The sequence below is a fragment of the Larimichthys crocea genome, chromosome III (genome assembly GCF_000972845.2).
Source record: "Larimichthys crocea isolate SSNF chromosome III, L_crocea_2.0, whole genome shotgun sequence".
In the NCBI taxonomy this organism is placed as follows: domain Eukaryota; kingdom Metazoa; phylum Chordata; class Actinopteri; family Sciaenidae; genus Larimichthys; species Larimichthys crocea.
The window spans coordinates 6,008,719-6,035,303 of NC_040013.1; the positions used below are offsets into that span (position 1 = coordinate 6,008,719).

The 26,585-nt window shown below is 41.9% G+C and overlaps 4 protein-coding genes across 8 annotated transcripts in view; 3 read left to right on the top strand and 1 right to left on the bottom strand.

Moving 5' to 3' along the window:
- The window catches only part of m1ap (meiosis 1 associated protein), a 49,385-nt gene extending 41,431 nt beyond the window's left edge, over positions 1–7,954 (top strand). For all 3 annotated transcript variants that reach the window (XM_027277794.1, XM_027277796.1, XM_027277795.1), the window contains exon 13: positions 6,971–7,954. In XM_027277794.1, coding sequence (XP_027133595.1) covers positions 6,971–7,115 — 145 coding nt within the window. In that variant the 3' untranslated portion in view covers positions 7,116–7,954. The remainder of the gene's footprint in view (positions 1–6,970) is intronic.
- dok1b (docking protein 1b) lies at positions 863–15,993 on the bottom strand. Its single transcript, XM_010729869.3, has 5 exons — positions 15,611–15,993; positions 5,125–5,439; positions 4,320–4,419; positions 4,047–4,219; positions 863–3,193 (listed from the first exon to the last, which is right to left on the bottom strand). Exons 1-5 carry the CDS (start codon positions 15,665–15,667, stop codon positions 1,841–1,843), a joined length of 1,998 nt encoding a protein of 665 aa, XP_010728171.2. The 5' UTR covers positions 15,668–15,993; the 3' UTR covers positions 863–1,840.
- Positions 15,994–17,587: 1,594 nt separating this feature from the next.
- On the top strand, positions 17,588–21,588 carry nagk (N-acetylglucosamine kinase). Its single transcript, XM_010729845.3, has 10 exons — positions 17,588–17,712; positions 18,078–18,162; positions 18,338–18,436; positions 18,569–18,710; positions 19,014–19,124; positions 19,212–19,324; positions 19,432–19,519; positions 19,607–19,704; positions 19,797–19,875; positions 19,989–21,588. The coding sequence occupies exons 1-10, from the start codon at positions 17,684–17,686 to the stop codon at positions 20,189–20,191; spliced, it is 1,047 nt and encodes a 348-aa protein (XP_010728147.1). The 5' UTR covers positions 17,588–17,683; the 3' UTR covers positions 20,192–21,588.
- On the top strand, positions 20,943–25,601 carry LOC113743982 (uncharacterized). 3 transcript variants are annotated; one of them, XM_027278283.1, is made up of 9 exons: positions 20,943–21,056; positions 22,735–22,878; positions 22,958–23,062; positions 23,144–23,312; positions 23,397–23,453; positions 23,586–23,708; positions 24,228–24,333; positions 24,435–24,624; positions 24,709–25,601. In XM_027278283.1, exons 1-9 carry the CDS (start codon positions 21,033–21,035, stop codon positions 24,721–24,723), a joined length of 933 nt encoding a protein of 310 aa, XP_027134084.1. In that variant the 5' UTR covers positions 20,943–21,032; the 3' UTR covers positions 24,724–25,601. The 3 variants fall into 3 exon arrangements, with proteins under 3 accessions (XP_027134084.1, XP_010728155.3, XP_027134085.1); XM_010729853.3 differs by having other exon boundaries at positions 24,435–24,609; XM_027278284.1 differs by lacking the exon at positions 23,586–23,708.
- The last annotated feature ends 984 nt before the right edge of the window (positions 25,602–26,585 follow it).

Here is a 26,585-nt window from a genome sequence, read left to right on the forward strand (position 1 = left end):
TTGTCGTCGCTTTCTCTTTCTGTTTTTCTTCCCGTTCTGTCTGAAGGAAGAAGAGGGGAGGTGGGGAGCCAAGCGAGGAAATTTACCTCAAAATGTAATCCAGTTACTTCTAGAGAACTTTCCTATCCAGAAAATGCTCCAGCAGCAGGTGGGGAAATAAAGAAAAAGAGAAAAAAAAAAGGAGGGGGGATAACGAGGGTTGACGGGGATAAAAAGCAGCTCAGGAGTGACGGGAACAGTCTGTACCTGTTATGCAAGCCAAGCAGACACGGACAGGTTCATCCAGCAAGCATTCATCATGTCAGCATCATTTTTCTCCATCTTCAAGTCCCCTCCTTCCACGCTTTCAAGCTCAGGATGAACACCCACATGTTCCCCTTTCACTTCAGCATTCTTCAGCATGTCAATTAGCTGTTTTTTTTCCCCCCTCCTTTTTTTCCATCTTGTATTCCTGCCCTCCTCTCTCACGGTATCTCTCCGCAGTTAAAATGCACAGCGTGTCCGACACAAACCAGCCGCCATTAACTGTCGCCGGAGCAACCGAACAACAGTATTAATGCAGAGAGGCGAGTAAGGAAGGAAGACAAGTAAGAAAGAAAGTCTTTGTTTCCTTTTTTCTGAGGCTCAACGTTTAACGGTGTGATTAAGTGGTTGGAAACCGACTGAAACAACAAAAACAGAGCGTGGCAGAGCGAGAGGAGGGAAGTGGAGGATGAGGTCAGACTGTTTTACTGTCCCGTTTGGTCCAGAACAGAAAGTCTTTGAAACACTAAAAACTGCGCCTGATTGGCTTCTGATGGGACAAACACACTGAGGGGAAGTGGTTATGTAGCAATTAGAGGAGTTCTCCTGTTCACAGAAGTTTTTGCAGCCATTTTTTATTATTAGTTATATTTACAGACAGCACAGCTGTTTCTGACACATACATACACACTGACACATTGCATGGGAATGATTAGTTTCATATTTAGTTTGTCTGTACAGAGAAACATAAAGGATTCAAATAATATTATCTTGTGCAGGAGGTCCAGGAAGCCACATGAGGACCATGTGACCCCATGACCCCTTTATAGCCCATTTATGTCCGTAGGGTCTTAAAGTCCCACTTTTCATGCTTCCTCCAGAACAGTAGCATCAATGTTTCTGCATCCTCTGATGCACCCACATTGGATAATAGTTTCCCGGGCTGAAAATCTCCCAGTTTCAGAGGGATTTAGGGTATTAGATCAACCCAGAAAACACAAACAGAAAAAGATCCTCTCCTTTTTGGTCCCAGCCTTAAAGACTCCTCGCTGTCACATTGTCTCATATTGCAGAGAAACACAAAAGCAGCAGTGCAAAAAAAAACATGTTTCCCCAGTCACTTCATAAGCACGGCAGACATTTTATAAAAAAAGAGCCAAGCCGCTCTCTCAGCTTGTTAAAGTGAAGCCTGTAGGCCGAGCTCCTTTTGGCAAACCCCAACAGTTTCTCTGTGTGTTCAAGTGAAGTGGCTGGTTCCAACCACACTGTGGATTGGTACTCGAATTATGGGTTTGACCACGCAAACACTCACTCTCAAACACACACACACACACACACACAGAGGGTGGCCCTTCCATGGTTGCACTCTGTTTTAAAATGAAGCCGTAATGTGGTTTTCTCATAGTTGTGAGCGAATCGACTCCCAATGAATCGACTGTCTTTAATAATTATTCCAGTCTGCAGATTGAAGAAATGTGCTCAGTCCTTACAAAAACTGCAGGAATAAAAGTATCGACCAAAAGTCTGTTCTTCAGCCTCAGCTTTTCACAGAGGGGATAAATGTTTCATTTCAGTCCCTGTAAAAAAAAGAAGGATGTCAAATATCTCCCAAGTTGTCATAGATGATATCAGGAGCTCTCAGCGGTGCCTGGCTGTACCACGAAGCAGAAGATGGAGATTTCGGTTTAGATACTTTGCTGTACAGCTCCTTGCCCCCTCCTCCTCCGCCTCCCCAAATATTGTTGTTGTTATTCACATTATTGCCAGGACCTCCGTGTTTGCCAGGGGGCAGCGGCACCGGCTCCTTCCGTGCAAATGGGCTCCTGCCTGGCTTTGGGGCAGTGGTAGGTTTGGGCCACTTGGGAGGATGTGGTGCGCCACGGCTCGGACCGAGCTGTGGAGGAGAGTGTCTGTGGGAGGGGGTGTTATAAGTTCCTTCCAATGCTGATGGAGCCGTCAACTCTTCCTGTTTCCTCTGGCTGTGTGGCTCCAAACGGGCTTCGTCATAAATACTGATCCCTAAACTAGCGGTTACACAAGCACCTCCTTTGGCGCAACCCTCTGGTTCATCGTATATGTGCTCTGGAGGAGGAGCAGGAGGTGATGATGACCCTTCTGCTTGACTTCCTGGGGGTCGCCTGTTACTGTTCACCCCCCTTCCTCCACCTCTTCCTCCCCCTACAGCCCCGTTAAGATTCAGCGCGCTCGTTTTCTGGTTCAGCTCCAGGCTGATCCGGTCATACACATGGGAGTACAGGTCTGGTGGCTTCCTGTGGTTGCTGCCTACATTGTGATGATCCCCTTGGGAACCACCTCCCGAGACCTCATCTCCTACTGGTCGAAGGCGAGGGGTGGGCACTGGAGGGGTGGATGGGTTGCTGGTTTGATTTTGACCCTTGATACTGTCCACTGGGTCAGAGTAAAGGCAGTCAGAGACCGCCAGGGGCACGCGGACTGAATCTGCTGGCTCCGAATAAAGACCTGCTTGTTCATCAGCTAAGGAGTGACCTTTTGCCCCCCTCTGGGTGCCTCCTCCTCCCAAACCCAACAGAGCTGGTGGTTCTGGTAAAGACCTGCCTTTAAGTCCACCTGCTGTTCCTTGCCCCCATCCTCCTCCTCCATCTCCACCCTCTCTCTTCCCAAGCACACCATCAGCTGAGCCCGGTTTGCTGCCGCCTGAATCCCCGTCTGCCTCCCGACTGCTGTTGCTGCTGTTGTCTCCGCTCCCCGCACCCATTCCACTAGTAAAGGCGTTGCGTATGTGCTGCAGTGACGTAGGGCAGTCTGGGTCCAAGCTGGGGCAGCTGAGGTGGCGCTCCTCAGCTTGTACCTTTTGCGACTGGATGGCCTGGTCCACCAGCATGAAGATCTCGTTGCCTTGCTTGGTCTCAAAGGTGAAGTTACCGGGGCCGGAGTCGCAGCGGCGACCCGCCTCGAACGAAAACATCACCTGGAGAAAGAAAGGATATTTAAATGTATTTACGTGTGAATGGGATCTGAATAAATGCTACAATGGGACTGAAGTAATGGAAACTAGTCAGAGCACTCATTTCCAGTCATCATGTGTTTATCATCTAAGAAAAAATGTTTGCTTCCTTTTTCTGCTGAATTTAATTTTTCAGTTTTCAACATCAACATTACTTCACAGCTTTGTTTACTGTTTAACCCTATTTTTTAAACGCGCTTTCATTTCCACAAAAGCCTACACATGCGCACAGATTAGGTTACATCCTCTTTTTATGTTGTGTAGACACCATCAAAGTTAGTTCTGCCTTCGTCAGGGGCGCCTTCAAAGAATTTTTTGTGAAATTTCAGATGTCACAAAAAAAACACAGTGAAGACTAAACATCCTTCACTAGCCAGCAAAGAAGCAGAGTAGTCATTTGTTCAAAGAGTCAACACAACTGACTAGAGCAAGTGATGATGATGGAGTGTGAAAAATATTGGTTGAGATAGCATCAATTAGGCCACACGTTTGCTAAAACTGGCATATTTCCATCACGCACAGCAACTGTAGTGTCAAGTGTTTGTTCTTTCGTGTGAGGTCAAGGGTGCTTTCACCAAAACGGTCGAAAGATACTGGTGTCGTGACATGTACGTAAATAAATATGTGCATTCGAACCAGACAGATCTTTTAAGGTTTGAACTTTGAAGTGACACAAAACAACCACAGACTAAAACTAAATGTTCTCTGTGACCGCATGCAAGCACGCTGCTGCTAAAAGCATCAAACGTGTCAAAGATCGTTCGATTTGACCCCCAAAAGAGGAAGTGTCTTTTTCTCATAAGTATAAGGAACCCACCCGGTCTCGCCCATATCTCCTCAGCAGCTTATAGGGCCAAACCAGGACGTTTCTCTTCGTCTTTGGCTCCTTCAAGATCAAGATGTCGCTTTCCGCTTTCAGCCAATAGTTGCCCGTCAACCCGCAGCGCTCCGATGCCTCCGTGCGCTGAACGTTCACCCAAAACTCGTTCACTGCAAGGAGAAGACAGGAGAGGTGTTTATGCTGAGGTTCACTTCACTTCTCTTAATTCCAGATGATCTTCTGTAGGACTTGTCTGCTTTGCGTCCGTACCCTCCTCTCTCGAGTAGTAGATGAGGTTTTCAGACATCTGCAGATCTTGTGGTCTTCCATTCGAGTCTACAGCTGTACTGTTGCTGCTGCCACTTCCTCCCTGTGGACAAACACACACAATGATAGTCAACCGGTTAACACCAAAGACACCAGATTAGGATTTTCGTAGTATAATATGCCCAGATGTTTTGGTTCATGTGTTGTACTTTCAAGTGTGCACGAACAAGAGGAAACCTAAAGAAAAAGGCTAAAGAGTGAGTGAAGAGGAAGAGAAAAATGCTAAAGAGTTAGAGAGGCTGAGTGTGCAACGGAGAACGAAGCGGATGAAGTCTTCCTCCTGGAAACTCCCTCTGGCTTCCTCTCTGCAAATATCTGTAATGTTCATGTTGGTGTGTGTGTGTGTGTGTGTGTGTGTCTGTTTGAGTGTGCACAATAGAAGCTGTAACCTCTGTAGACACTCCAGGGGCATGTGGGAAATTCTGGAGAACTCGTGTACACAAATAAAAAAGAATTATGCTGCAGTTCCAGTTGAGAACTAAATATAAACCAGCAGTTGTTCATTTTTTCCCATCAAACTAAGGAGATTTTTTAAAATTATTATTTTTAATTCAAATACTTTTGGTTAGTTGGACAGCAAAAGCCAAAAACATTTTGTAAACAGAACAAAAGACATTAAAAATACAGACATAAAGGAAGCTTGTACCATAAAACTAACACATCCACCCACGTCTGATTCGAACAGTTTCCTTAAAAGAACAAGCTGTGGGCATTAGTCACCCTCGACACACACAAAGTGCAAAAATACCTGGAATGCGATGTCACACATGGTATCCATCCACTCCTTGGCGGTGTTTTTCTCCGCGGCAAACACATGCGTCTTGTCATTGGTCTCCACGCAGAACGCTGACATATTATCTTTGGGGCAGCTCTCCGTCAGCGCCGGCAGGATGGAAATGCACTCGGACAAGCGGATGATCTTCTTGTCAAGCTTCCTGGTTTTCTCATTGGACCCGCTACCCGAGCCCATGCCGCCCCCGCCCCCTCCTGAGTCGTAGAACTCGAGGCGGGCGATGCCGTTCTGGCTGGCGGGGTACAGGACGAACCAGTTCTTCTTCCATTTCTGAGGAGTGGAAAAGAAGGAGAACATTTACGACTGCCCGCCAACCCACAGATAAACATCACGGGACCTTGTAGTTTCCATTCGATGTTCAGAGGGTTTTAGTGTCTTTTAGCTAATTGTTTTGGTTTTAGGGCCTGCACCTTTAATGCTTTGGTTCACTCTATTGGGAACCATTATTATTTGACATTTGTGTTGATGGTCACTTTCTCTCACACAGTTTTCTTTCTTTAATTTTTAGTTCCAATATCAGAATTGTACTCAACGTTGGAAGTTCAATTCTTAAAAAAACCTATTTAAATACACATGGAAGCCATCTTGTGCTTCAAGAGGAAGCACGCTTTAACAGTAGTCTTTTTATGTGGTGTATGAGTAGGCGGGTTCTCAGATTTGATTGGATACTGGCTGTGCGACGAAATGACAGCCAAATAAAGATAAGTAAGAATGAAGAGCAAATTAAGAAAGCAATGCATATGTCTTATTCACTTTGTCAGCTCTCCTTTCCAACGTTCTGACCTTTACTGTTTAAGTTTAGACATACAAACTTTTCTCTCCATGTTTTCCTTTGTTTCATATTTGTTTTGGAGACTGCAAATGAAAGTCTGCCTGTTTTTCCAGCACACCTCCCTCCCTGCCAGCATGATGTTTTCTCTTCCTCACGTTGTACCATGTTACCCTCCATCTCACTTAAAACACTCTCGCCACTCTCATCAGCAGACAGTCAAAGTTAGCGGCGAGCTGGTGAATATCGTGGAGCATTTAGCAGCTTGATATTATCAGCACATCATCTGTAATTGGGGGTTTTTCTTGCACTTTTTTCTATTATGACAACCAGCCGCGTACATTTTGTTCCATCTAGAGATAAGCCAACCAACATTCATGTAAAAATATATATATATATATATTTCAGAAAATTAAAACTGGAAGTAGAAAGAAATATGAAACACGGTTGGACGGGGACGGCAGGAAAAAGGAGAGGATGGAAAACAGAAACAGAAAATCTGACTCTTCCTTTTTGTGCACCACACATCTGTCCTGTTCACATCTGTCTGCGGAGGGGAAAAACTATTTGAATGTGGTTTGTACAGGCAGCGATGGGGGAAACGCAAAATGCAGAGTTTGCCGCAAATAATCAGAAACTGATGAAGAGAAAATTGGAGAACATTTGAAGGCCACAGGAGATGTGAGTCAAAATTATATTTCTCTTACTTCCCCTCCACTGACTGAGGCTTATGGTAGGAGGCGTGCAGTGACAAATCTAATGCAGTTTGACTCAGACCGGTTGCTCTTTCATCTACTATCAATCAGCAGTAGTCTAATTTAGATGAATGTTTCACATAATCAGCATGTCATCTATTTAAACTACTATGAAACAACTAATCATCCTGTGTGAGAAACAGATTTAACTAAAGGTCTCTATTGTTAGTTCGAGGTTAAATATATAACCTTGTTCAAACTAGCGGACAGGTGCATCATCTCTTCGTGAGGACGGCAGCGAGGAAGTAACAGCTAACAATGATCTCTTCCTCCACAGGGACAAAAAGGGACATGACCAAACACAAGACCGAACAGTAAGACGCACAGCGACTCCAGATGTTCAGGGTGAACAACACTTGTTTGGGAAGTCCCTGTCGTCCCTTGTACCCACTCCCTGGACTGTGTTGCTGGCTTCTGGGTAACCAGTCTTTACTGTGTGTCTTTCCCCTACATTCACTTAGAGAGCTGAGTTTGTGACGGGAAGGTCAGCAGTTTGAAAATCCTTTGACCGGCGAGGGGAAACCCAACAGAGGAGAATGAGGCAAACTGACTGCAACTACAACAAGTCCTCAAGTGCTCCTTAGTACGGTCACAGCAGTATACAGATACCGTGGTATGAAAATGAACAGTTATTATACCATGTGCATTTGCTTATCTAACGACCTGAATTCTACTGAATAAGTGTTATTAAGAAATATAGGACATCATATTTTGTGAAATTACAATACAGTGTAAAGTAAAACCGTGATATTTATCTATGGGCAGTTATCGTAACACTCTCGTGCCATTGCAACCCTACTAACCAGTCTTAAACTACAGTATGAAACAGTCCAGTAAAGTTAAAGTATCACAGAACTCACAGCATGAAAATAGATATGCGAGTCAGTCTAAAGGTGTCATTATATAAGAGGACTGTGTGGCCAGTGTAACAGCAACTACAGGCTGATATCAATATAGATTGGTTAAAAAAGAATCTGATGGCTACACCTCGGCCAGTACCACTTTCATTTTTTATTACCAGAATAAGCAGCAAACAGTTTATTGTTTCTTTAGGTGTTGTAACTCATGCAGGATATTTACAGTCTACAGAAGAATATATATCTGCACAACAAATGTACCTAAGAGTGTCCCTAATAGACACGGTGGTCCGGCATGCTCAAAGCCGGGAAATGAGCAGCTAAATGGAATTCAGCCGTTCGAAGCCATTATTGTTTACTTTTCCTACTGCGACGTGTGGGGAAAAAAGGACTATAAATAAATGTTACTGTAATGTGATGATTTTAATTTTCACTGGAAATTAAATGATTATAAATGTTATGTAAAAAAAAAACAACATATTTCTATATTTAAAGCCATAAAGACTGGGTGTACTGAAATAGGCTCCAGCCTCCCCCCGCAACCCTGATAAAGACAAGCGGTTATGGAAAATGGATGGATGGAAATGCATGAAAATACGGGCTATAAAGGTATGTAAAGCAGGTTTCGCGATTTCTAGTTACGTATCTGCCGAGATAAACGCTGGCTGACTGTGTCAACGGCTGACGGCCAACGTCGACTCCGTCAGCGGTGGAAAAAAAATTCAGATGATTTATTTGAAGTAAAAGTAGCAACACGACAACAGAAAAAATACTCTACGTCATTTTGATACTGATAATATTATACAGTTTATGATTACTGACGCATTCATCAAGGTGGAGCTCACTTATATAGCTTAATCTATTACAACATATCATATTTTACAACCTCCTCATATGTTTAGTTTGAGTCACAGTGCTGTGTAACAGCATGCAATGGAAACACTCAAGTAAGTAAAAAGTCATGAAAATAGGCATGCTATTTAAAGGTGTAATCATGGTATTTGCATGATGGGCCCGATATAACTGCAGCCACAGGATGTATACGCCGCACAAGCAAAGACTTAACCCTCACTGCAACTCAGTCAAACATTTAAACACACAGAAAATACAAGAACAGAGGTGCACGCATACAAACAGCCAAATACATTTCTTTCTAACGCGCACACACAAGCACACACACCGGGTTTCATAAGTCATGCACATGTGCATGCGTGCACTACAATTAACTGCCAGAAAGGACAGGAAATGTGTGGGATTGTTATTACCCAGGATTCTCTTTGCTTCCTCCTTCTGCATCCAGGTGTGTCTCAGTGTGTGTATGTACACATGTGTATGTGCGTCTGTTGTTTTTATGATTCCCTTGGTGCATTCGGGGAGCCGTCTGTTGCTCTGCACGAGGAGCATGCACACACACACACACACACACATGTTGAGTCCATACAAATGTGATTGTGCAGTATACATGAGCAGGTTGTGAAAGGTTTTTTCCCCTGTTGCAATTTTGGTCCTTAAATGAGCGTGTGCATGTGTCAAACAGCTGCTCCATATAAGGCAACAGACCGTTATCAGTCACTATTACACTGAGTGGAAATTATGCAAAAAGGATCATGACAGAGAGGCAGAGTGAGACTTCCTCAATGCTGTCCTGTCTGAACACAGCAGAAATGACTACGACACAAGTGTGTTTATGTGTGTGCGCATGGCGTCTATTGTCATACTGACTTGTATTAGCCGCCACGCTTAAAATGACATCGTTAAGAAAGGCAACGCTTTCCTTTGTGAAGCTAAGAACAGCTGAGTTTCTTTTTAACAATAGACACATTAATATAAAAATAACACATTCAATCCAATGGATTTCAGTGTCCCTGAGCAAAAGCAACACACTATTGCTATTTGTTATGATCTATTGTTAATCTGTGTCCACAAAAGCTACGACTAAAAACGTGCAAGCGACCTATTTTTCACAAAAAAAAGTGAACTGAATAAAAAGTGAGAACCATGACAAAACTATTCATATTTTTTCGTCAACGAATACTTACAACATGTACAAATGAAGATGCTGCAGGATTATTAACTACGTTAACCATGTGTCATCACAAGTTAGACTTCTTTTTACCCAGCTTAATGTTCATTAATAGTCTATAGAACAAAACATATCATTGTTGATGCACCCGACAGTGTTATAAACATGGAAATTTAGCGTCTGCTGTCGTGTTTCTGTTCATGTGTCAATTTAATAGATTCATATATTATGTTATCTGTGTGAATCAGTTCATAAAAGAAGATAAAGCCATATACATTTTTAAATTGAACTTCAGAAACCCTCAGGGCCGTGAGCAGTTTCAGGAAGCTGTTTTTCCTGTCATTCAACAGTGAAGGTGACATAGCGGTGGTTTTGTCATTTTGTATAAACAACAATGACGCTATGATGCTAATCCTGTCTTCAAAGGTGCCATTGTGTTCATTTGTTTGTGTTGACATCGCGTTTTCATTTTTCACGTATCTACAATTGTGCTATTTCTTTTTAAAAAGTGTGAGTTCACACATCAAAAGCTGTTGTGCGTGTTGGGTTGATTAGCTCAGTTGGTAGAGCATCCGCCCCATGTACGAAGGCTCAGCATGTCATTCCCCATCTCTTCAGCTTTCTCTATCAAAAATAAAAAGCTTGAAAAGGCCCAGAAATATTTTTTAAAAGACTTAAGTGTGTGTAGACCATAATGTTTGGTGGATAGACACAGTAATCCACAAACAGGATCCTCTCTATCATGTTAATTTCCAACTAAACCACTCGACCATGTTCCCACCGGCCACAGACAAACCTCAGTGACACATGCAGGAGAAGTGTGTGTGTGTGTGTGTGCAGTCATCTGTGTGTGTTCAAGAGAGTAAAAGTATGTTTGTGTATCGGAGCGTGTCTGCTCTCTGTAAAATGTGGGAAAAAGGGAGCCTGAGGGAAAACAGAGGAACGCTCTGTGGCCGTGTTTGTGTGCAATGTGGATTTAGGAGAAGGAGATAATGAGGGAGAAGACGAGTGTGTGTCACTGAGCGAGGCAGGCCGCCGCTTTGACCACAGGTCTGCTGCCATAACCTCAGTCCTCTGCTGTGCCTTCAAAATAAAACGTTCAAACTAAAGGAACTGCGAGGAGAAGAGTGGAGTAAAAAACTGACGACCTTTGCGGTTGTTCTTTTGACTACATGCAAGGCTCGACAGTACTGGCAACAATTTTGAGAAATTGGCAACATTTTTTTACATATATAAAAATATGGACAGAAAACAGCAAAACGTACACCCTAAAAAAATAACATTTTCAAAATTTGTTGTATTAGTGAACCAGCACATTTACTCCTGATCCGGTCCTCCGGTCTTATAATTACTCGAAGTATATGGTAACCCAACCGTATTTTCAGTTCCCTAAAGCTGATGTCTGTTTACCAGGTTTACCACCATAAAAAGTTAGTGTAGTGCAACGACCTGAAACTGATGAACCAGAACTGAGACACTGAAAATAATCTGATTAAAGAATATCAGCTTTGTGTCACTGCGACATGGTGAGTCAAACAGAAATATTCCACATTCTCATATAATCAAAATACTATATGAATACTAAATACTGCTCGCACGCTGTGTATTCTTGGAAAAGGTGCTAACGCAAGGGACAGCATGCATACAGTTTTTATGTGATATGACTCAGGTGCAAAGGTCTGAGTTCAACCCAAACCGCAAGTAGAGCTGCAAGTGACTGATATTTCTGATTAGTGATTCATCTTTTCTCATTAAATCATTAGATCAATAAAATGTCCAAAGATACTTCAAATGAAGTCACAAATTCGCACTGCCCAAGCTGCTGACATCATGAAACCGTTTGATTTGTGCAAGCAACAGTCCAAAAACCCCAACAGTATTTAGTTAGGAAGACTAAAAACAAATAAATTTTCTGTTGATTGACAGAGGCGAAGGAGAGAAGAGCGGTCACTACCGATCACAGCAAGCAGCAATGCTACAAACATAATTAAGGGCAAAGTACAGTCGTTTATCTTGAACAAATTCACTGTAATACAACTTAATTACACCGGGTGTTAAACATGTGCTTCAAAGTTCACCCAAATCACAAAAAATAGGTTTTCTTATTAACCTGCAGTTATACACACGTACTAACCACCTAAGACTGACCAAAGACTGTAGTAATACAGCAAAATAATAATTAGTAGTAATAATGATTTCAGGTATCAAATGTGACAAAGCTTTTCCATTAGTACGATATATAACAATGCAGCGTCTCTGATGTCCTCACTCATAAGTCACAGAATCAGTTAATGTTAGCATGTTTGTGCCTGACAGAATGTTTGTTTAAAACCATATTCATCACTTTTATTTACTTTTATGCCAAAAACAGAATCACAACGTACAAATTGAGCTCAAGTCTGCTGGTAAACGGTGGTCTTTTCACGCTCGAAATAACATGCCAAAGAAAGGGAACCGAAAGTCAATAAAATCTAAACGAGGCCCACCTTGACTGACTTGGAGCAGGGGGGTTCAACTTCGCACTGATGTGAAAGCGTTTGTGGAAATATGAAACGCTACGTTTTCTGTTCATCATACAACACGCTCACGATAGGGCTGATTGTTCTCTGCGTCCACCAACAGTTTCCATTCTGCGGTCTTTTATTTTAGGCTCATACGACCAGGTCACAGCCACACTTCCGTCTGAATGAATCACTTATTTGTATAATAAGAAGACGCCTGTTATCGTGAAGAAAGTAATATCAAGAGTCACATTAATTCATAGCGACTCACAGGAGGGACAGAACGTCAATAAAATGTGGAAAAATGAGCGCTGATGTGGCTGAAATCAAATAAAACACTGAGGAAGAACTCTGATCATTCCTTTCCACTTAGCATTACCAAATCTTACTAAAGTTACGCCACGCTGCAGAGTGTGTGGACTATCACACACTTTCTTTTGTCGAGTTCCTCATACTACAGATGAGTTTATTTCTTTTCTGAGAAATATGATACAGCATCTGTGGTGCGGCCAGTGATAAACAAATCACAATCCCATTGATCCAGTAGGCAGTCATTACGAGACGTGGCGTATTATATTAATAATACTTTATCCTGACACACCCCGTCTGTTTAGGTAGCTCCTGTCTGAAGCTGCCTTCATTATCTACCCTACCCACATGTTCAGCTTTTACTTGTAGTTGGCAAACTGCTGCCAACAACATCAACCTCAGTGCTTTTTGTAGCTCCAGGGTGCAGAGAAACTACAAAACAGCAGGTCAAAGCATCTTGGCTCTTTAAAGTGTGTGTGGCAAACAAGCAGTTTGCACAGACAGCTATCATCTCAATAAATCATGCACACAATCGCATCAATCTGCTCGTTTTAGCCACACGATGACATGAAAAGATAAATTTCACAAGCGTAAAACACTAATTACGACAGCAGAGAGTTCAGGACTCTTTCATCACGCACTTGGTCTGTGCATTGTGTGTTTTGGGGTTTTTTTTTTACTGTATGCATAAAAGTGTCAACGGCAGTTCAGACAGTAGCTCAACATCCGCATCGCCACAAATATTTGGCATGCTTTACACACTGGCATTGTTTGGACGCAGTTCTAATTGGCCGGGACGGAGGAATGCCATGCTTTGGATGTTATGAATACCTTTGTAATGCTGTGCGTCAGACCTCAGAGGGAACACCGGATATATTTTTATGAAGTGTTTGATAGGGGACTGGGACATTGATGTTAAAATACCGTTAAATAAAATTTAAATTGTTGATCATTTTTTTTTGTCTATCTTTTTTCGTCTGATTGTGCGTACAAGGAGCTGAACCAAGCCTGAATGAATCCGAGCTATCAAACAAACATGACGGCTCTAATGGTGGCAGGACTGCCAACCTTGACAAGATTTTGTCAGAACACGTAAAGTACAACAAAGTCGACAGATTTTTGGCAGTAGGCACAAGAACTGTCACGCCCAAAGATCGCTTGTCAATCCAGATTTCCTTTTTCTCTAATTCTCTGTCAACAGAGCAACAATTCATTTGCATAACCACACCTGAGAAACATGCAAAAAAAAAAAAAAAAAGATGTTATTTAAATACATTCAAATTGATTCCTATTGTTAATTATCTCCCAAATACTGTTAACTAGGTTAGACATGCAGATACTTGAATCTTAGACTCATCTCACATCTTGGTGGTTTATCCTACCAGCCTGCTGTATGAGCTCTTGTGGGTATTATATTAATACACACATCTAAAACAGCAGTCAGAAACAGAAAGCTGGGTCAGACGTGGCCACTGCACTCTTAGGTCACATTTTCCGACCATACACGTGGGAACGAGCCTATATGAGTGTGTGTGTGTGCGCGTGCGTGTAGGTGTGTGTGTGTGTGTGTGTGTGTGTCCACTGACAGCTCGAGCGATTGCGTAATTTACCCAGCAAACCACACACACAGTTTCAACACTTTCAGATCAGCCGACACTCAACTTCCTGTACTATTCTTCTGTGCCCTGATGCTTTTTTATCCCCTTCCACTTTTTGCAAAGATAACGTGTTGCTTTTTTGAATACACGAACATTCGGTTTGTTCTTTTCCTATTCTGCAGTTTATAGAAGGCATTGAAGCTGTGTTTTTTGGGTGTATGAATATCTATTGTGGAGTGGTGATTTCAGGGCAGGAAACAGGGCCCGGAACGTTTTGTTGATCCATGTCATATGACCGGAGAGAGACGGGAGAGACAAAGACGCTCTTACAAATCTGAAAGAGTAAATGAGTTCTTATCCAGCGGTGCTCTGAGACCAAAGGCGAGGTTGCATTGAGGCCAAGCACTGAAACAAACACACACAGACACACCCACAATACACACATACAGATACAGGTGTTATCACTGACATTTAATTCATCATGCCCGGGCCCTGCTTGTGTGATCAAACTGAAATGAGTGATCAGAGGTGTTTGCAACTGTGTGAAGAGCTGCATCTGCAGATGAAGTGGAAACATGTCTGCCACCTTTGTGAACTTTCCAGCTCTGTCAGTTCTCTGTCGCTCTGACTGTGCAGCCTGTTTTAATGTGGAAAGTTACGCTGCAATCATGATTGCAGCTTCATGCAGTCATCGTGCATGCTCTTTTATATTTGTCTAATGAAGTGAGGTGTCACCAGCTCACACACAGACACACAACCATCAACCTATCACTCCTATTATCTTGTCCTCATTTGCTTTTAGTCCGCTCTCCCTTTGCCTGCATTGTTAAATTGACTTCATTGTGACTACAGAGTTTTACCAGCTTGTAAAAACGCACACACACACACACACACACACACAGCAGGTTAATTTCCAAACTACCACATCAAAACAAGGTTAGATCAGTAAAACACAAATGTGACAACTTCCTCTCTGCCTCTCCATCTCCAACAGGTTAGTGTTTGAAGCCACCGGGGCACAAAGACTGGTGTGTAATTGCACCAATGTGTGCTCTCATTTGTTTGTCACGACGTAAAAATGCTCCTTTCTGGTTTACAAGAACACTTAACGTCACATGTGTGAATTAAAAAAACATGTTGAGGACTTTAATGGGACACTGCCGTCTACATGATGAACACACTGTGCTGCTGTGAGGGTTTGTGGTGTAATTTATCTTGACCCAAACTGACATTAACAGGCTTTAAATGTCTCATAAATAATAAGGTACTACTTTATCATCCCTATAATATTCCTGGAGAGAATAGTTTGATTATTTCTGGCACTTATAACATCATTATTTCATTTCTATAAGGACTTTTGTGACAGGCAGCAGTGATATTAAAGTGTTTTTATCACACTTGCTGTACTATTATACTCCAACAGAGACTTTTTGTGTCTGAGAAACATTTTAGTAAGTCACCTTAAGCTCATATATTACTACTTTTTAATATTTCTATTACATCTGAAGTTGTGAAGCATCCTCAGAAGATTTATTATGAAGTCTCAAGCTGGTTATTTCTTGGTTTTTGATCATTTCTGACAACGCCACAGCCGTACCAGTCAAATATTTCTTTATTTCTTGGACTTACCTTTCCAAACTTTTGATGCTGCACATAAAGCTGTCCCTCCTTAATGTGGGTGTCCATGCCCCCAAACACTCCAGGGCCACCCTCCCTGTCGAAAGACGGTGATTTGATCTGAACTTGACGCAGGAAAAATCACTTTTTTTTCGGGGTTTTATTTTTTCCTATATCCCCTAACAACTTCCCCCTTTCTCTCGCTTCCGCTCCCCGGGCGTTAAAAACGCGTTTATCGCTCCGCTCCCGCGCAGTTCAAGGTGTCATGGTGGGGATAAAGAGGTCCAAACAGTCTCTGGGTGGTCCGGACTGAGTGAAATAATGTCCAAATGTTGTCTGCGGGTCGCCTATCTGTCGCCCCTCACTCCTCCTGTAGGGCAGGACCAGTGGAAAGCCGCAAGTAACATGAGGCTTCCGGTTAGCGCCTTCAGAATAAAAGTCGAAGTAACAGGCATAATTTGGCACGGTACAGGTATGTTATTACTCCAATAAGTAGTAACATATAAAAAAGCTCTAGATTACCTATCGAAGGGACACCAGGACAAAACTGCGTTTGTGTGTCATTGGCCTTCCTGTTTTACAACCCTTAGTGCATTATACATATATGTTAGTAAGTAGATAGTAGTGGTAGAAGTCTGATTATTATGTGGTAAATCGATGCTATTTGAGGAAAAATAAATAAAGACAAATAATCAAGGCTTCTAAACTGGAGTTAGAAATTATGTCACACACAACACTGTGCTTTTAGAGGATAGAGTGCATGATATATGATCAATAATAAGGTAAATGTGATACAGAAAATCTGAGTTTGATTCATATTTTAGGTCTGGTTGGTTTCTGGGCTTGTACTTTAAAATTCTGAGGCAACAGGCTACATACATAATTAACAGAAGGCGTGTATAGTGGAGGTGAGAGGGTTATTATGAACCTTTTTTTTAATCCCAGGGACCTCTATCAATAAAATTACCAATCCTAAAAGCAACCTTGACGTGTCAGACTGAAGCTGAAATATCAGAACGTCTGGTCTCCGGTCACCAACTTGATTTAGTTGATCTGAAAAATGCTGTAAAAAAGAAATGATACCGCCTTCAGGAAAAAGTAGACATTTCAGAAACGTTAAGTCTTTTGTGAAGGCGGTATATAATACCTTGCAATACTGCTTTGTATCATTCAAATTATTATTATGACTATGCGAAATGTCAGCGTTATTCATTGAACTTTATTATTCATCAAAGAGGTAAATAGCAACCCAAGACAGTTTCAGTGTTCATCCTGTGTATAATGAAATTAATAAATATGATGAATGTGTTGGGTTTTTTTTTTAAACGTGATGTTTTTATTTTGAAATCTGTATTAGCTAACATCCGGTATTGTAGTAACTCCGCGTGACTTGACGCAGCTGTCTGTGCTGGAGTAGCGCGTGGTGAGCGCACCGAGACACTCTTCTTCTTCTTCTTCTTCTTCTTCTTCCACCTCACTCTTGAGTAACTTCTCTGTCGGTTTCAACACAAAACACTTTTTAACGCAAGATGAAACTATAAGCAGAAATATAAACTGTGCGTAACAACATCAGGACAGCGCAGCAGGACAATAAATCTGTGAATCAATGTAAAGTTTCTGTGAACGTACAAGACAAAATATGCTGCGACTACAGAGCTCAGATTGGCAAAACAATGGTAGTTTTTTTTTTTTTTACGGTGGCAAAGAGAGGTTGGCCCCCAAACTAATGTGTTGCAGATGCCTCCTGCTGGCTCTGTGGAGCTTCAAGTTGTTGTGCCTGTTCAGCCTCCAACCAAACTGGGACTGAGCATTTTTAGAGCATGAGTCAAAGCACGTGATACGTTTTTAATTCACCACTGTTCCTTCGCGAGACTAGAAAACCTCAGTACCTTTTATAAACAAACATTTCCTGTCGTACTGCTGTGTTTTCCCTATATGTATATTATTAAAATCATCATTCATACATTATAGGATTGTTTTCACTAAACACAGCTGACCCCTACTGGTGAGCAGGCAGCATTGCAGGTTTCCGCTCCTCTCGCGATATTGACGCACTTTGACTGGACCATAACAGGAAGCGCAGACATGGCAGCGGTGTACGGAGGAGTAGAGGGGTGAGTTCAAATATTCAACAAAACCTGCCTGTTTTTAATTTTTTTCAATTAACAGTCAGTGTAAGTGTGCATTGCATTGTTATCCGGTCGTGTTTTCGCGACTGCCATCTTAAAATCTCTGTGTGTTAACTTAAACTTAGTTTCATTTTGACCAGACTGGTCTCGTGATCACCTCCCTTACAGTGCCACGTTAAAGTTTGCAACAATTTATACAAAAAAAATCCATGTGTGTAAAAGTACGCGTGAAAATAAATTAAAAAACATAGAGTGTAGTTTCTATATCACAGCAAATGCATATCAGTTGTATCTGTATTATTGATGTATTGACATATATTCACTGTATGCATGTGTTTCTGTGTCTCTAGTGGGGGGGGTCACTCCATTGCCTTGTTAGTGTCAGCAGATGGAAAGATCCTGGCCGAGACGAAGGGACCGTCCACCAACCACTGGGTGAGGAGGAGTAGGGGTGGAGGTAGTTTGGGTTGAACAAGTGGAGAAATGTCGCAAACAAAGGAGGAATGATGGATGAATGGAGCGTTGCACACATTAGACAGTGTATTTGATAGTTTAGTTTTCTTACATAATCGAAACAAATGTCCTGATGGCAGATGTTTATGTGTTACAGTTGGTCGGGGTGGACAAATGTATTGAAACCATCAATGACATGGTCCAGAGAGCCAAGGTGGAGGCAGGACTGGATCCAAACACGCCACTATGCTCAGTGGTCAGTCAAACACTCTTGTTGACTTCTAAATGAAAGTTTTTCATGTTGAAATAAGTCTCAAGTAGAAGGTTGTAAATGCTGTTTATATATGTGTGTGTGTGTGTGTGTGTGTGTGTGTGTGTGTGTGTGCAGGGCATGTCTCTAAGTGGAGGGGAGCAGAAGGACGCCATCGACAAACTGATCGCACAGATGAAGGAACGCTTCCCCGCTCTCAGCCAACACTACTTCATCACCACTGATGCCATCGGCGCCGTGGCGACAGCCAGCGATCAGGGTAACTAGTCTTTTTGTGCTGTTCTAATGTGCTGCTATCGGATGTTGTTGAGTTTTGCTGTAAATTCATTTACACTACATGATCTACATTAACATTTGAAAGACACCCGTAGTTTCAGATACAGTTGAAATCATGACCATAAAATCTCATAACAGGGTGAGGCTTTATACTTTAACCCCTTAGGTGTATCTATATAAAAGTGTTATCACATATAGGTCGTCTTTCCAAACTTTTTGGCTTAATGAGATCAACACACTCATCGTTTTTATCATATAAGTCCAGTCAGCTCTGTTTTCTCTGTAGGAGGCGTGGTGTTGATATCAGGAACTGGCTCTAACTGCAAATTAGTCAATCCCGAAGGCCCACCAATCGGCTGCGGAGGTTGGGGTCACATGATGGGCGATGAGGGATCAGGTAACTATGGCGATATGTACTGTATACGAATCTTTTCTAGCTTTATTGACTGGACCAAACTCTTTTAAACATCTGTTTATCTCTCAGGATACTGGATCTCTCATTTGGCGGTGAAGACGGTGTTCGATGCCAGAGACGACCTGGTCGCTCCTCCTCATGACATTACACATGTCAGAAAACTCATGGAGGAATACTTCCAGGTAAGAGAGCAACAACGGTGTTGAGACCAGAGTTTGGAACAAAAAAAACAAAAACACCTTTGAGCCGAGAGGCGTCATTTCTCTCTTCTGATGTTTGTTTATCTCAGGTTACAGATCTGATGGGCATGCTGCCACACCTCTACAGGAACTTTCAGAAGTCCCACTTTGCTGGTTTCTGCAAGAAGCTGGCTGAAGGTAAGTGGTGCATCACTTAATGTTTGGTACAGAAAAAAATAAAAGGTTAGAGTGGAAATGAAAAATATTTGTGTTTGTGTGATTAAGGTGCAGAAGCAGGAGACGCTCTCTGCAAGTACGTGTTCTCCCAGGCTGGAAGAGTTCTGGCAAAACACGTAGAAGCAGTCTTACCTTCAGCACAAGAGGTAACGTGTGTGGTTTCACTCATTTGTCCTAAACATTCACACTACATGGATTTTTTTTTTGTTGTAATGTCTTTGTTTGTCTGTTGTAACAGCCTCTATTGAGCGGTGACCTCGGCCTGCCCATCCTGTGTGAGGGCTTAGTGTGGAGGAGCTGGGAGTTTCTGAAGCCAGGTCAGTGTCCATTCACCTCTGATCATTTTGACTTTGAAAGAAAATGAAGTGAAACTGTGGAAAGTTCCACTAAAATCTCAGTTTCCTCTCTTTGCTTCTCCTTCTCTGACCAGGGTTCACTGAGGTCTTGGATAAATTGGCATCATCTGACAGGTTCAAAGGCCGTTTCCATGGCTACAGCCTCCTGGTTTTACAGCAGTCTTCAGCCCTCGGCGGCGCTAGCCTGGGAGCTCGGAGCATGGGCGCCACCATAACTATGGATTACGCAGCCAACACCAAAATCTTCTACAGACACAGTTTTAACAGCAGCCAATGAGAGTTCAGCTGCACAGTCTGTAGATCAGCTCAAGGGAAAATGTAATGATTATTAGCATCTTCGCTAATCAGATTATAATGATAATAATGATTATGTAATTCTGCTACAGTGCTTGATTTGATCAGCTGCATATACAGTGGTATAGTACAGGGTATACATTCAGTTGGCATCAGGTATACCCACTTCTGAATCCCCTCTGATGTGCATCATTGCAAGCAGCAGAAGTTGTGACAATGTTTAAATATTACCGAGACATTTTTAGGTGAGCTAACTATGTAAGAGTAGCCTCACTGTGTCACTGTTTATTCTTTGCTGGGCACTTTAAAGGAAACTGGCATTATGAATGAAGTGTATACCCACTTCTCCAGTCACCACTACACCACTGTGCACAGGGGATATTCCAACAGTGTAATTTCTATCATTGCAAATCTTTGCACGTTGAGAACACTTGCTTACATTTGACATTTCTCATGAAAAGATTGTTAACTTGACAGAACTTGAATAATCAAGATAACTGAAGTTCAATTTAAACATAGTGACAAAGTGACCGAAATATTATAAAACCTTCAACACCAAAGTACTACAGTAGCACTACTGGGATGGCATACATGATGCAGTACTTTGTATAAAGCAGTGATTCTGTTTGAATCTCTAAAAAGGCCAGGAAAGGACAGAAATGCAGAACAGGTATGTGTGTGTGCTGCCACATGCACTAGATTAAATATCAATAGAATAAATACAGTTTGATTAAAAACATTCCACTGACTCCTCAGTTTAGCTTCACCTGGGTGGGATGGTGCATTGAGATTACTCTACCAGAGAGAAATCAAACAACTATCAGATGATTCCCATGAAACACCAGAAGGTAAAAAAAAGCTATTTGATTTATCTAGTGTTAATTTTCTCTCATCTTTGGGTTGAGTTTTGCAATAGCGTGCCTTGATTCTTTGTTTTTTATCTGGTATGTTTTGAATTGAAATGAGATCTCTGCTGCTGCATCTTTTATCACCGCTGCACACAGTTGCTGACCTTTTTCTCTCTCTTGTACATGGAGTCTGCAGCCTGGAGGCAAACTTATCACCCTCCACAAACTGCACCATTATGTCAGTCAGCATTACTATTACAAAACCCAAAACTCAGCTCATGCAGAGCAACTTTTCTCTTGGATTTTTTCTTTTCTTATTATTATTTCAACAACTTCTGAGGATGTGTTTAAATTCTGCTTTTACTTTGCGCAATGATTTTCCCACAACCCGTACAATTCTGTTATTTTATTTCAGCCAAAATAATGTTAGAGAAGTGTGATTAAGTTTTGTTGTCACGATGCACTATGAACAGTTTACTTGTACAGTCAGTGCAGATCAAATTGTTTCCTACTATTAAAAAATGCAAATTAACAGCAGTGTCATAGGTTGTTTCACTAATGATGCAGTACACATGATCTTCAAACTTATCATGTTTGGCCACTTGGGGGCAGCAGAAACAAGCTGTGAACACAAAATATGGTGAATCTAACAGTTACTTTATACATCCAGCAGTTACACAAAAACATGAATTATTCACATGGAGTCGTGTTTTTGGTCAATTGACGAATATAACTTAAATATTCACATAACTTTTAGCTCAGTTTTGGACAGAAATATGTTAAATTGTTAAATGTTGTTCCCAGATAGCTGCTAGCTGCTATCAGGCAGTTTTGAGCTCTTTGGTCTGATATAGTTTGTTCTGTCTGTTGGACCTTAAAAAATGACACTGTGAGAGTGAATTAAATCCCCCATAATCAAAATATTTAACATGCAAGGCATATAAATGATGTGTGGCTGAATAGAAGTGCTAAGCTAATTTATTGTGGGTGTTTAAGGCTACTAGATAGTAGCCATTACCCATTAGCAGCTTTGAGTTGAGACGCATGAAGGCATTTGGTATTTTACTAAAGCACAGTAGTCAAGGATGAAGAGTTTCACTGTACTCTACTTAAGTAATTTCTATTTCTTGCTACTTTACACTTCTTGTTTTTTATACAGATTTATACTTCACATTTTTCACATAGTTACAGCAATAAAATGCTACTATAACCCAGTAATGTGTGATAGTAACATCCGCAGGGGCCATTTTTACTGAATTGAGTACTCTTACTAATAGTATATTTACCCTAAATCAAAACTTTTATTTTGAAGTACCTCTACATTTTTTATTTTGAAATACTTCTACATTTTTATGCTGTTTGCCAGCTTTGCTTGGTTAAACCATTTTGACCTGAAATAAACACAGGTGTCACTAATTAAGGTTCAGATCCATTCAGGTCAAACAGTCACAGTGCTGCTGGGCTGCATGTTGGCTCACTGGAAATGCTCTGCTGCACTAAATGAAATGAAACCTGAACATGGCTGTTGTGAAAAAAGGTCTGTTGTCTCCTGATGTTACTGTAAGGTGTGAATCCTGTCTTTGGGCTAACCTGCAGTATTATGTATGACCACACACACACACACACACAGTGAGTTTTGTTAGGTAACACTGTCACAATGTGTGTTTTTCACTTTCAGACCCTGGGGCTGATGCCTTGGGACCCGTTTGTCACCACTTACAGTAGTGACTACAAACCCTTCAATGAGCGCCACCCAGAGGTCATCCGGTGGGAGCCCAGAACTGAAGCTAAAGCTGCTCCTGCGTTTATCAACCCACCTCAGGTTGGATGTATTCATGGATGGATAGACACACAGATTAATTGATGTGTCAGCTGACTCACTGTCAAGTTGTTTTTCACAGACTGATCGTGAAACCTGGCCTATATTTCGTCGTTACTTTTACAAGACAGCCAACGACGCCTACGGCTCACAGTGCTGTTCACATGTCAACACACACTCACATATAGTAAGTTCACAACAATGTCCTTTATTTCCTGGTAACAGGTACCGCCACCACCATCACCCTCACTCTTTCTGTATCTTTCAGCCTCCCTGTTGTTCCCCCTTCCCTGCTTTCTTGCCTACATTTGCAACTTCCATTTCCGAGACCGGGGTTTTTGGCTCCACCCGGACAAAGGAAGCGGGAGTTGCCAGAGGGATTGGGCCTTTACTTGGCGAGGAGAAAGGCCAGCTGCACTATGTTTTTGGTGGAAAGAGTAAGGAAGTCTCTCTATGTCTCAGACGCACACTCATATAATCACAAACACACACATCTTCACATCATTTTCTTCTATTGACAGCTAATGTGTTGGAGCAGCAGGAGGCAAAAGACAAGATTGATATTCTCTACGAGGAAGGTTAGATTGCTGTTTTAGAGTCATTCATCAAATCATTTTTTACTTGAGCTGCAGATTTCTGCCATTTCTTGGCCTGCTACTGTGTCAACAGACTACAAACTATATATTTTTTTTTTACTTGTGCACTTCAAGGTGTGATTGTGATGGCATCTCATGTTGGTCCAGCCTGCTGTAAAGATATCCTTAGATCTGTCTGCAGAGAAGCTGGACTGCTGCACTTTCCTGTCGCCTCTAGTTCACTTATCACAGTCAATGGTAGACCAACTCTTTCTGACAGAAACACACTTGTCCAATGATGCAGAATCTTTCACTCAAACCTTCTGCAGCGACATAAAAGACACAAAGAAAAAACACTTTTCTGAGGCAATTTACAGAAGATTGTAGACACAGGAAAGTTTGTTTTTAACTTAAAGTAATCATAAAGTAATTTCAGCTCCAAGGTTGTGCCCAGACACAACAGTACTCTGAGCTGAATGCTAACATCAGCATACTAACACTTTCACAATAACAGTGCTAACATGCTGATGGTAAGCAGTTATAATATTTACCATTGTCAACACATTGCAGTTCAGCAAAACTCAACCGAGGAGTGTCTTCAGTTTATTTGGTTATGAACTGTATTATTGGACAAATCAAAGTTTCAGAAATCACCAAAGCTATTATGATTCACCCTGAATGAATGACTGAATGAAATGAAAGTTTCACTATTGTTGTGTGTAAATCCTACACACGGTACCTTTAAGTACAGTATTTGATTGTCATTCTCTTGATTAGATGCTGACAGTTGGGGTAACAGTGCCTTCCAGAGTGGCTTGAGACCAGCTTTTGGACTGAAAACCAGCAACTACCTTCAGCCTCCTTCTTCTAGTCAGTGCAGTTGGTAAGCCACAGATATTTTTATTTTTTATTTCTTCTCACAAAACCCTCTTGTGCCCTATGTGTTGTTTTCTGACACTTTCTCTCCTTTCCCCTCGCTCTCAGCTGTGCGTGGAAACCCGAGTGCCCGAATAGTTATTGCTTCAAAATGCAAACCTCTCCTCCTGGCATCCCTCTTGGCAGCACACAATCTCTGAGCCATGTGCAGCCGGCTGGCTACAGAGCAGAGCCCTGCAGGACGCCGTGGCAGACAGAGTACCAAGCCAGCTACGCTGCTGGGGTAAGGAGAGGAGAGGTCAGCTGAGTGTGTTTGTGTGTGATGATCACCAAACTCTAGCCCTGTTTACTGTTTTTTTTATGTTCTTGTATCTTCTCTTAGTGGGCCCAGCCTTAGATCAAGCAGAGTGACGTTCATCCTCATCACTAGATACTTCACGCGTCATTCTAAACATCAATTTTTGTTTGAATACACGGCAGAGTAAAAGAAAAGGTTGTCTGCGTGTCTTTGTTAAACATGGTGAACAAGTTAGAAAATGCTGCACGTCGGCAAGCAAAGTTAAAAAGTGCTGCTTCTCCGTCCAACCGCCCACAGGCAGAGAACCACATGTGAAAAATACTTCCTGACTGAGGTAGTGGTCAAGCTTGCGTCTGTGATTCTCAGTTACCTTGCCTCGGGATAGATGAGGAAGCTGACGATGAGTCATAACACAGCAGTAAACCATCTGCTGGCAGTCACCCAAATGAGACAGTAAAATGTGTGAGCTTGTTGTCATCGTACTGTCAGGAAGAGGTTTAAATATCCATGTATTCAGATACTTTATGTATGCAAATTAAAGTTCTGCACATTATCAGTATCATCAGCGACTCCTGCGGCGTATGGGTGACACAGCTGTATCTGATAGACGAACCGGGTTCAGATCCTGGTGGGAGGGTCTGGATTTTCAATACTAGACAGCCAGACACAAATCACAGCTGGAGAAGTAGCCATACATCTACAACCACAGCCACAGCCACACCAATAAATACAGCTGGCCACAGCATTAGCTACAACCAAAGCCACAGTAAAGGACGCACCCACTCTTTGGCTACAGTCGGAGCTCAGCTTTGCGCCCTAATTGCACTCTTCAGGTTAGCACATAAATATCAGACGTGACTCTTTTTTTTTTTTTTAGACTGCTCATAACCACACCAGAATGTTATGAGCTCAGCTTGGCTCATTACTGTTTTAAAACTGTGCTGTGAAAACACACCAGCATGGATGTTTCATAACGTCAACACACGAAACAGAGTGCTGCCATGGTGAACACATGAAGGAAATGGGTGCAACCTTCTCCTGTTCTGCAATGGGCAAGTAGCACAATACTGACTGCATCATGCGGGCACGTCATCAGACACCCTGAACCAGTCCTTCAAAGTGTTCCACAATACTGTACCTCAGTACGATTAGACAGGAATATTGTATTATGTTGCAATCCTGCCCAAAGCCTGCAGAGGTCATCATGACATGTGGCCTCCTGACCAAATAACAGCACGTATCCTTCTCGACGTCCTCTTCGTATTTACAGACAGTTTGTCCTAACATTTGCCATTGAGGGCGTTCCGATTTTTCTTTAAAGTGGCACTGCAGTTTAGGCAAGGACACTCAAAGAGTTTAGTTCAGGGACTTAATGACTTTTTAGGGGATGAAATTATTATAATTGTTTTAAATTATCAGGAATAGATACGTTTTGTAATGCTCGTTCAGTTTTAAAGGAAAGATAAGTACAGAGCAGACATGCAAGACTCCAAGAAAGCAAGAAAAAAAGATTATATGACATCTGATTTTATGTTGACAATTTTAGAATATTAATAAGATTAGAGACTTTAATGATCCCACAACAGGGAAATTCACAGTCACAGCGGCTCATACACACAGATGGATAAGAAATGACATATTGAATGAAGTCATGCTGGTGTTAAAGAGCTGTGGGAATGAAGGACCTGTGGTGGTGCTCTTTCTTACATGGTGGGAGTAGCAGTTGCTTAAGCTGGTTAAGCTCCGTCCAGTCTCTAGATAATATATAGAAATAAAGTAAATTACAGAGTATTCATTTTAAAGCTCTAAAAGACAGAACACTGGCATTGATAATCTGTTAAGGCCTCATGACATGTTTGTCTATAAACGTCACTTTTGCAACTGAGGCTTCTACCGGTCAGTGTTTGCAAGGCCAAACTTTCAGTGGATCATCAATTTGGCTAATGCAGTTAAGTGTTAGA

Coding starts and splice junctions, on each gene's coding strand:
- LOC113743982 (XM_027278283.1), top strand. CDS start 21,033: ATGATTCCCATGAAACACCAGAAG. Junction 22,879..22,957: donor CGTTTATCAACCCACCTCAG/GTTGGATGTATT, acceptor TGTTTTTCACAG/ACTGATCGTGAAACCTGGCC. Junction 23,313..23,396: donor CTATGTTTTTGGTGGAAAGA/GTAAGGAAGTCT, acceptor TTCTATTGACAG/CTAATGTGTTGGAGCAGCAG.
- dok1b (XM_010729869.3), bottom strand. CDS start 15,667: ATGGACACCCACATTAAGGAGGGACAGCTTTATGTGCAGCATCAAAAG. Junction 5,440..15,610: donor AGCATCAAAAGTTTGGAAAG/GTAAGTCCAAGA, acceptor TCCACTCCTCAG/AAATGGAAGAAGAACTGGTT. Junction 4,220..4,319: donor CTACTACTCGAGAGAGGAGG/GTACGGACGCAA, acceptor TTCTCCTTGCAG/TGAACGAGTTTTGGGTGAAC.
- nagk (XM_010729845.3), top strand. CDS start 17,684: ATGGCAGCGGTGTACGGAGGAGTAGAGGG. Junction 18,711..19,013: donor GGCGACAGCCAGCGATCAGG/GTAACTAGTCTT, acceptor TTTTCTCTGTAG/GAGGCGTGGTGTTGATATCA. Junction 19,125..19,211: donor GATGGGCGATGAGGGATCAG/GTAACTATGGCG, acceptor TTTATCTCTCAG/GATACTGGATCTCTCATTTG.